The sequence below is a fragment of the Tympanuchus pallidicinctus genome, unplaced genomic scaffold (assembly GCF_026119805.1).
Source record: "Tympanuchus pallidicinctus isolate F22 unplaced genomic scaffold, pur_lepc_1.0 scaffold47, whole genome shotgun sequence".
NCBI lineage: Eukaryota > Metazoa > Chordata > Aves > Galliformes > Phasianidae > Tympanuchus > Tympanuchus pallidicinctus.
In genome coordinates, this window is record NW_026294766.1 from 635660 (window position 1) to 646332 (window position 10673).

Consider the following 10673-nt stretch of genomic DNA (forward strand, 5'->3'; position numbering starts at 1 on the left):
GTCTTGGACACAGAAGACTTTGGGGTGGTTTGTGTTTTGTTTTTGTTTTTTTTCGTTGTTGATTTTTTTTTTAATATTGTTATTTGTTTTTTTTTTTTTTTAATTATTCTTTTTTGTATTTTTTTTGTATTTGTTTTTTAATTATTCTGTTTTTTTAACGTGCTGAATGTTTACGGGGCCGCACTGCAGCCCAGCGCTTCCCTCCCCCCCCCCCCCACAGGGAGCCCCACAGCCGCTCCAGTTGCACAAAGAGGGGTGAGAACGCAGACACGGACGCTCCTGGAACCGCTCCGACCCCCTTTGCTCACCGCTTTCACCCCCAGGACCCGCAGCCGTCCGTCCGTCCCCAGGACTGCAGCCCTGCTCTGCGCTCCCAGCGCCGGAGCTTCGGGCTTTGCCATCTTCCTCCTCTCCCCCGGCTGAGAGCCCCAGAGACGGAACCGGGACCGACTCGGCACAGCGGTGCTTTTCTCCCTTGGGTTCGTTTTGCTTCCACGCTCTCCGCTGCCGAGGGGCTGCGACCCGTCGTGCCGCACCGAGGGGCGGCCTTGGGGCAGGGGCCGCCCGGTGTCCCGCAGCACCGCTCCGTCCCCACACTTCGGTCCCCCCAGCAGCTCCAAGCGCTTCCCCTGCCCCCTTCTGCTCTGTGCCCCCTCCCCGGGCGCAGTGGGTGCTTTCCCCCCCTCTTCCCTCGCACACCGCCGGCGGTTTTCATTTCTATTCCACTGTGAATCCAAAGCTGTGTCGGGTCCTCCTTGTTATTATTTTGGCTTTTTTACGGTTTTGTTTTGTTGGGTTTTCGTTTGTTTGTTTGTTTGTTTTTCCCCACGGTGAGAATGCTGTATTTAAAAAGAGAATATTTAAAGAGTAACAAATAAAGGAGGCTCCGAGCCGCAGGGCGCAGAGCGAGGGGAAGCGCAGCCGGGAGGGGGAGGGGGCACGGGGCACCGGCCTCAGCCACAAACGGGGCGGGGGGGGGGGGGGGGGGGAGAAATGTCTTTAATGAAGGGGGCTGGGATGGAGGTGGGGAGGGGATGGGATGGGGGTGGAATGGAGTGGGGGTGGAATAGTGATGAAATGGGGATGGGAGGGCGGTGGGGTGGGATGGAATAGGGAGAAGGATGGGAGGGAGGTGGGGAGGGGATGGAAAGGGGTTGGGGAGGGGATAGAGATGGGATGGGATTGGGGGTGAAATGGGATGGGGGTGGAATAGGGATGAAATGGGTGTGGGGATGGGATGGGGTGGGGGATGGAATAGGGATGGAAAGGGGGTTGGGATGGGATGGGGGTGGGGATGGAATGGGAGGGGATGGGGTTGGGGATGGGATGGAATAGGGATGGAAAGGGGGTTGGGATGGGGTGGGGATGGAATAGAATGGAGGTGGTGATGGGATGAAATGGGGATGGGATGGCGGTGGGGATGGGATGGTGGTGGGGTTGTGGGTGGAATAGGGATGAAATGGGGCTGGGAATGGAATAGGATGGGAGTGGGAGTGGAATGGTGACGGGGTGGGATGGGGTTGAGATGGGGCTGAGGATGGGGCGCTCCAGCGGTGGTGTCACACAACAGGCCGAGCCACGCTGCTGCTCCACTCCTTGCAGAGCAGCACGGAGCTTAACGAGGCACAGCTTAACGAGCAGAGGGGCAGAGCTCAACAGCGCTGCACCAAACGCGACGCCGTCACACCAAAACTCAACGACACCAACGCAGAACTGAGTTCAGAGTCAGAGCTCGATGGGGTCCATCCAGAACTCAGTGACCCCCGTGCAGAACTCGATGGAACCAACAGAGAAATCTACTGCTGGAAACGTGATGGCATCACATCAAAACTCAACGACACCAATGTGGAACTCGATGGCATCAAATCAAAGCTCAACACCAACGCGGAACTCGATGGCATCAGGGCAAATCTCAACTGCAATGCAGAAAATGGCACCAATGCAAAACCCAGTGATGTCGAGGCAAAACTCAACAAAAACCCCAAGAACTCAACGCCACTGCAGGACTTGAGGACATCAAAACTCAGCGCTGATGTGGGACTGGACATCAAGTCCAAATTCAGTGACATCAATGCAGAACTCAGCGATGTCAAAGCAGAACTGACGACGTCACATCAAAACTCAGCGACACCAAAACAGAACTCGATGGTTAACGCAGAACTCAGTGACATCACGTCAAAACTCGGTGACATCACATCAAAACTCAGTGACATCAGTACAGAACTCAACACCATGTCCAACTCAGTGACACCAACGCAGAACTCAACACCACGTTGGCCCCGCATCCTGAATGGGGACATTTGTACCCCCCCCCCCCCCCCAGTGCAGCGGTGACCCCCTGGATCCCACATGGAGCACAGGGTCCCATCCCCAGCCCCAAACCCTCTGTGAGGAGCAGCGATGCGCAGAGCTGAGCCCAGTCCCTGCTGGGGGGGTCGCGGGGTGGGGGGACGCCCGTTCCCCCCACAATAAACATGTAAAGTGCTGCAGCGGCCATGGGGGAACGGACAGAGGTGCAGGGCATCTCCCTGACGGGGTGCAGGGACGCAGGGCTGCCATCCTCCACTCTTCAGTGCCTCCCGTCCTGCTCCTGCTGACCCCCCCAGAGGTGGGGGGCACAGAGCAGCGCCACAGCAGACGATCAGCGCCGCTCATTGCTTCGCTCCTGCGTAGTTGAGGGACAGCAGCACCATGCTGTTGGCCAGCAGGGACGCCTCGGAGGCTGCAATGGGAGAGAGGGGGGCTGAGGGGGTCCTGTGCCCCATATCGAGCCCCTCAGGTCTGTTTGGTTTCCCCCTGTGTTGGGGGGGCTCAGTCTGTACCCACAGGGATCCCCTCCCTCAGAGCGGGTTGGGGGGGGCTGAATTCCACAGGATGATTGGGATGGGAAGGTCCTGAAAGATCTTAGAAGCAAAGGATGGTGGTGTTGGAAGGGTCCTTAAAGGTTCCAAAACCACAGATAGGGTTGGAAGGGTCCTGAAAGATCATAAAGCCACGGGACGGTTGGGTTGGAATGGTTGGGTTGGGATGGCCCTGAAAGGGCCCTGAAAGATCCCAGAACCAGGGGATGGTTGGAATGGAAGGATTCTCACAGCCCCCCAGTCCCAACTCGCACCCTGGGCTGCTCCCACCTCCCCAGCAGCCACCCTGGGCCCCATTCACGGCCCCGAGCCCCTCCGGGGATGGGGGACCCCCACCCCACACACACACACAGCTCCCTCCCCTTCTCCCCCAACCCCCCCGTGGCGCAGGGTCGCCCCCCCTCCCCCCGCACACCTTGCAGCACGCAGGACAGCCTCAGCCACTGCTCCAGCCAGGCTCTGCACTGCGCCACACTCAGCCGTGCGGGGTTCAGGCCCCGCAGGTAACAGGCCTGCAGAGGGGAGGAAGGGGGTCAGCACCCAAAATTCCCAACTGCGGGATGAGGGAGGAGGCCGGGACCCCCGCCAACCCCCAGCCGGGGGGTCTCTCACCGCTCTGAGCTCCTCCTCGGAGAGCTGTGCCAGGCCCAGGTGAGCCAGCGCGCGGTCCAGGTGCCGGATCTCCAGGAGGTGGGAATGCAGGCGGCGCCGCACCAGGACGGCGGGCAGCAGAGGAGTCAGGAACAGCACGCGGCTCAGCGCCCGCTGCGGGACAGCACGGCGTGGGGACGGGCACCAGGCATGGAGTGCGGGGGGGTGGGACATGGGGGCACGGAGAGGGGCAGAGAGCGTGGCACAGGGTGGGCATGGAATGGGACATGGGGTGTGGAATAGTACAGGGGACACAGCATGGAGCAGGGACTGACTGGGACAAGGGACATGGAATGGAGTGGCACATGGGATGGGAAACAGGGCATGGGACAGAGTGGAGATGCGGAGCACAGAGAGGGGCACAGGGCATGGCATGGGGTGGGGTGGGGATGGAATGAGACACGGGGCATGGAATGGAATGGGACACAGCATGGTGTGGTGCAGGGATTGACTGGGACAAGGGGCACAGCAGGGAGTGGGGATGTGGGGCATGGCATGGGACACAGAGCATGGGATGGTGCAGGGCCTGACTGGGACATGGGGTATGGAATGGAGTGGAACATGTAGTGGGACACAGGGCATGAGACAGAGTGGATATGTGGGGCACGGAGAGGGGCACAGAGCGCAGCATGGGGTGGGGATGGAACGGGACACGGCATTGCATGGAATGGGACACAGAGCATGGCATGGAGCAGGGACTGACTGGGACATGGAGCATGGCATGGAGTGGAACATGGGATGGGACACGGGGCATGGGACAGTGGGCACAGAATTGGACAGGGAATGGCACAGAGTGGGGATGGAATGGGACACGGCACGGCACAGAGAGGGGCACAGAGCAGGACATGGGATGGGACACAGCATGGCACAGGGAGGGGAACAGAACACGAACAGGGCATGGTGCGGGGCACGAGGTGGGGCAGGGATGTGGGGCACAGAGAGGGGCATGGAATGAGGCACAGAGCAGGACGTGGAGTGGAGCACAGAGTGGGGCACTGGAGCACAGCATGGAGCAGGGATGGAGTGGGACGTGAGCATGGCACAGCGTGGGGCACGGACTGGGACACGGAGGTGGGGCAGGGTGCTGAGGGGCATGGAGTGGGGCACGGGGTACATACAGCACGGGGGGGGGATGGAATGAGGTGGGGGTGTTGAATGGGGCACAGAGAGGAACATGGAGTGGGACAGGGGATGGCGCACAGGGTGTGGGATGGGGCCCAGAGTGGGACACGGGTCATGGAATGGAACAGGGCACGGGGCAGGAGACGGGACTGGGACACGGCGTGGGGCACAGGGTGCGACATGGGATGGGGCACAGAGAGGACATGGGGCACAGAATGGGGCACAGCGTGGGGAGGGAACGAGACACAGGGTGCGGATTGGAGCAAGAAGGGAAGGCAGTGGGGCTCGGCGTGGGGCGCGCAGCACTCACCACGTGGGCTCCCCGCAGCTCCGCCAGGCGCAGCGCCGGACCTGAGAAGAGTGGCTGCATGGCGCAGAGCTCAGCCACGAGGGGATGGCGGCCGCACTGCACCTGCACAGAACCAGGAGGTCAGCAGTGCCACAAAGGGGGGTGGGATGGGATGGAATTGGGGATGGGATGGGGACCAATAATGGGATGGCAGTGGGATGAGGACGGGGGTCGGGATTGGGATGGAGTAGGATGGGAACTGATAATGGGATGGGAGTGGGGCTGAGATTGGGACAGGGATAGGAGGTAGGATGAGGATGGAGAAAGGGATGAAAAGGAGATGGAGGTGGGATGTGGTGTGGTAATGGGGAAGGGATGCGATGGGGGGGAACGGATTGGGATGGGATGGGGAGGGGAAGGGGTATGGAGATGGGATGAACATGAGTGTGGGGTGGGGATTGATAATGAGACAAGGATGAGTAAGGGGATGGAGGTGGGGAGGGAGTGGAAATGTGATGGGGGTGGGGAAGGGGACAGGGAAGGGGTGGAAATGAGGGTGGGAATGGGCTGAGGGTGAGGACTGATAATGGGACAGGAATGGGGAAAGAGATGGGAACGGGGTGGGATGAGGGCGAAAGTAGGAAATGATAACGGGGAAGGGATGAGAGCAGGGATGGGGAGGGGGATGGAGGTGGATCGATAACGGGATGGGGATGAGGATGGGGAGGGGGCGGGATGGGGATGGAAATGAGGGTGGGATGCAGAAGGGGGTGCAGAGCCCACCTCGACGCAGAGCTCCCGCAGGCGGCGCTGCAGCTGTTGCTGAGGCAGGGACCGCGCAGCCGCGTCCAGGCAGCTGAGCACTGCAGGGTAGGCGGTGCGGCGGGCGCTGTGGTTCTCCTCACTGAACTCCTGCTGCTGCTGCGGCGTCCAGAAGTGGCGGATCAGGAGCTGGCGTGGAAAGAAGTACCTGAGGGGGGGGGAAAGGAGGGCAGGAGGGGGGCAGGAAGGGCAGAGGGAGTGAGGGGGGGGTTCCAGAAGGGACAGGATGCCACAGGAGGGGCACAAGAGGGGCGGGGGGAGCAGGGAGGGGACAGGAGGGACGCAGGAGGGGCACAGAGGGGCAGGGAGGGGGCAGGGGAGCACAGAATAGACAGGAGAGGCAGGGACAGAGGGGACACAGGGGATGGGGGGGGCACAGAATGGACAGGAGGGGCAGGAGGAGCACGGAGGGGACAGGGGGAGCACAGCATGGACAGGAGGGGCACAAGAGGAGCAGAGGGGACACAGGGGATGGGGGGGGCACAGAATGGACAGGAGGGGCAGGAGGAGCACAGGGGGGGCAGGGGGGGCACAGGAGGAGCAGAGGGGACACGGGGGATAGGGGGGCACAGGATGGACAGGAGGGGGTACAGAGAGCACAGAAGAGTCAGAGAGGGGCACAAGAGGGGCACGGAGGACAGTGAGGGGGCACGGGAGGGGCAGGGGGGGCACAGGGGAGCCCATTAAACTCTCCAGTTGTATTCACAGCTCCAGAACCAATTGGCCGCAATTGGAAGGAGTGCCGTCAGCACAGAGATCCTGGGGGGGGTGGGAGGAAAGAGGGGGGCCCATTTTGGATGCTCCTGGTATGGGGGGGGAGAAGGCAGAGGGGGCCGAGAGACACAACTCACATCAGCAGCAGGACCAGGAAGTTGGCGAAGGGCGGAATGGCGATGAGAGCGACGGGGACGGCCTTGAGGACATCCCTGCGGAACTGCAGAGCGCCATCAGAGGGACGCGAACCATCCAAGCCCCCCCTTCCCACCCCCCCAACACCGCCCAAGGCCCCCCCCCAGCCCCCTGGAGCAGCACCCACCTGCCGCAGCCGCTCCATGTCCCTGTAGTTCAGCTGCGCGGCGCTCAGCCCCTGCCGGGCCATCGCCTGTCGGATCCGTCGCACCTCCCTGGCGTCGGCCAGCAGCGACTCGAGCCCTGAGGGACACACGTGGCACCAGCAGAGCCCCCTCCCCTCACAGCCCCCTCCCCTCACAGCAATGCATATCAGGGGTCTGGGGAGACCTAACTGATAGCTGGGAGTCTGGAGGGGATCCACACGCAATACCTGCAGGTCTCAGCCAATAACTGGAGGTCCACATCTGGTCCCTGGGGGTCTGGAGGGGTCTAACCAACTCATGGGGGGGCCTAGCTGATAACTGGGGGTCTCAGAGCCCCCTCCCCTCAGAGCAACGGGGGGTCTGGGGAGGCCTAACTGATAACTGGGAGTCTGAAGGGGGTCCACATACACTATCTGCAGGTCTCAGCCAAAAATTGGGGGTCCTTATTTCGTACCTGGGGAGTCTGGTAGGGCCTAACTGATTCCTGGGGGAGGGGGCTGGAGGAGCCTAGCTGATACCTGGAGCCCCCTCCCCTCCGAGCAATGGATATCAGGGGGTCTGGGGAGGCTTCACTGATAGCTGGGGTTTCTGGACGGGGTCCACACCCAATACCTGCAGATCTCAGCCAATAACTGGGGGTCCACATCTGGTCGGGGGTCTGAAGGGGCCTAACCAACACGTGGAGGGGCCTAGCTGATAACTGGGGGTCTCAGAGCCCCCTCCCCTCAGAGCAATGGATATCTGGGGAGGCCTAACAGATACCTGGGGATCTGGATGGGATCCACACACAATACCTGCAGGTCTCAAACAATATTTGGGGGTCCTCATTTCGTACCTGGGGGGTCTGGAGGGGCCTAACTGATAGCTGGGGGTCTCAAAGCCCCCTCCCCTCAGAGCAACACGTATCTGGGGGTCTGGATGGGGTCCATACACAATACCTGCAAGTCTCAGCCAATAACTGGGGGGTCCATATCTCCTACCTGGGGGGTCTGGAGGGGCCTAACTGATACCTGGGGGGGCTGGGGGAGCCTAGCTGACACCTGCATGTCTCAGAGCCCCCTCCCCTCAGAGCAATGCATACCTGGGGGTCTGGGGAGGCCTAACTGATAGCTGGGGTTCTGGATGGGATCCACACACAATGCCTGCATGTCTCAGCCAATAACTGGGGGTCCTCATTTCGTATCTGGGGGGTTTGGTGGGGCCTAACCGATACCTGGGGGAGCCTAGCTGATACCTGGAGCCCCCCCCTCCCCTCACAACAACAGATATCAGGGGGTCTGGGGTGGCCTAACTGATACGTGGGGGCCTGGAGGGGGTCCACATGCAATACCTGCAGGTCTCAGCCAATAATTGGGAGTCCACATCTGGTCCCTGGAGGGTTTAGTGGGGCCTAACCAACAGGTGGGGGGCCTAGCTGATACCTGGGGTTCTCAGAGCAATGGATATCAGGGAGTCTGGGGCGGCCTAATAGCTGGGGGCCTGGATGGGGTCCATATGCAATCCCTGCAGGTCTCAGCCAATAATGGGGGTCTTCATTTCATACCTGGGAGGTCTGGTAGGGCCTAACCGATAGCTGCAAGTCACGGAGCCCCCTCCCCTCAAAGCCCCCTCCCCACAAAGCATCGTTACCTGCAGTGAAGGCAGAGTGCAGAGCGTAGAGGCGGGGGAATCTGTGCTGCAGGAGACGTTCGTAGCGGCTGCGGAGCCACCGAGCGCCCAGAGCCCAGCGGGAGCTCGCCTTGGTGGGCAGGGAGAGCACCGGGGGAGGCCTGAGGGGGAAGGAGGGGGTTAATGAGGTCAATTAGGCATCTATTAATGAGGTTTCTCGGCTCTGCTCCTTCCGAGGAGAGTCGCAGTCTGATATTCAGGATTATGGAGAGATGTGTGGATTGCAAAATGGGGGTCCCAGGGGGTCTACAGCTAGGGGCTGGGGGGGTCCACACACAATACCTGCAGGTCTCAGCCAATAACTGGGGGTCCCCATCTGGTACTTGGGGGGCCAAGTGAATCTGGGAGCTCTTAAGGGGATCCACAGGCGACACCTGGAGGACTCAGCCAATAACTGGAGATCTAAATCTGCTACGTGAGGGGTCCGAGGGGGGTCCACAGCCCCTGCCTGGAGATCTCAGCCAATACTGGGGGTCTGGAGGGGCAGAAGAGAGCGGGGGAGGGGATAAGGGGAGGGGTTGCATGGCCTCTACCCAGGAGCTCTGTGCCTGGGACAGGGGGTCCGGGGGGCCACTATCGTGGGACCTGGAGGGGTCTATGGGTGACAGCACTGCGGCGCTGAGGGCGGCACCGGGAGTGCGCGCGGCGGCCCGCGACCACCGGAGGTGGGGGGAGAAGAAAAATCTCAGAAAGCCCCACAACCGCTCCAGGCGTCCCTGTGGGCTGCGGGCCCGGCCTGGGGAGCGACCGTGGAGCTCCACGTTCGGTCACGGCGCTCCGCAGCTAGAGGGGAGGCCCACACCCCACGCCCGACCTCGCAGCCGCCCCCGGCTCGGCCCCGCTCACCTCAACGCCGTCAGGAGGGGCGGAACGGGACCCCACAGCCGCTCCGCCCCGCACCGGCCCATCCTGCACAGCGCCATCTTGGCGGGGGGGGGGGGGGGGGGGGGGAGGCGGGGCATGTGACCGGAAGAGGAAACGGTTGCGGGATGAGGGCGGAAGTGGCAATGGGAGGCATGGCGGCCTCCATCTTAGAATGGGGCCCCGAACGGAGTGGTTCTTTGGACGGAGCTCACAGCAGAGCGCGGCCTCATCTCCCGCCGCGTGTGGATCAGCGCTGCTCAGAGCCCCCGTCTCCTTTTCTCCCCCAGGGGAAAAGTCTCATGGCCTTCCGCCCGTCCCCACCACGAGGGGCTCTGGGCCCCCACAGCTCTGCACCCCCCGCGGGGCTCCCAGCACCTCTCAGTCTGCCCCGAAGTGGGGAGAGAGCCCAGCACTGGGCCCAGTGCTCCGGATTTGGCTCCCCAGTGCAGAGCAGAGCGGGGAGCTCCTCCCTGCCCTGCTGGCTGCGCTTTGTGCAGTGCCTCACAGGGAACCATTGGCCAGCAAGGCACACTGCTGGCTCACAAACACCCTGTGCTCAACTCTTGATCAACCTGTTGGCCACCATTGGTTCATGAGGTCACACTGCTGGCTCATTGTCACCCTTTTTGTCAATCACTGACCAACCAGGACCCTATTGGCCCTCTTGCTCACCAAGTCACACTGCTGGCTCATTGTCACCCTTTTGGCCAACCATTGGACATCTGGACCCCACTGACCCTCTTGGTCACCAGGTCACACTGCTGGCTCATTGTCACTCTTTCGGATCAACCAGGACCCTATTGGCCCTCTTGGCCACGAAGGCACATTGTCACCCTCCCTGCCACCAAGTCGCACTGCTGGCTCATGGTGAACCAGCAGTCAGCCACGACGCCATGATGCTTTAAGCCACCATGATGCACCATTGCCTCATGACCTCATTCTCCACCAGCCTCCCCTGGCCCCCCCGCTCCCCTTCCAGCCCCACCCTGCCCCACATCGCCGCTCCCCACCTGATGCCAACCCAGTCCAGCACATGGGGACAGTCACGCACTCCGCTCCCCATACGTGTCCACCGCCTGCAGGCGTGCATTCAACTCTCCTTTATCAAACGGCACCGCGGCCTTTCGGCCCGTCCCGGAGCCGGGGGTTATCAGCCCCACAGCCGTGGGGTTCGGGTCGCCGATAGCCGCCCCATTGATCCCGATAAGGCATTATCAGTGCCGCATGCAGCGGTGCCCGTTTGGGGTAATCGGGTAACAGTGCGGAGGAGCAGAGTCCAGACCCTGCGCTAATTACGGCTGCACTGTTAATGAGGACAGCGGCGATAAGGGGCCAGGAGCC

The 10673-nt window shown here is 61.7% G+C and overlaps 1 protein-coding gene across 1 annotated transcript; it reads right to left on the reverse strand.

Annotated features, from left to right (window-relative positions):
* Window positions 1-1725: 1725 nt before the first annotated feature.
* LETMD1 (LETM1 domain containing 1) lies at window positions 1726-9513 on the reverse strand. Its single transcript, XM_052702901.1, is given in 10 exon segments — window positions 1726-2722; window positions 3277-3373; window positions 3474-3626; window positions 4945-5046; window positions 5707-5893; window positions 6597-6679; window positions 6782-6897; window positions 8430-8569; window positions 9315-9397; window positions 9400-9513. Coding segments are annotated over 10 exon segments (1131 nt in total). The 5' UTR covers window positions 9499-9513; the 3' UTR covers window positions 1726-2651.
* Window positions 9514-10673: the final 1160 nt, after the last annotated feature.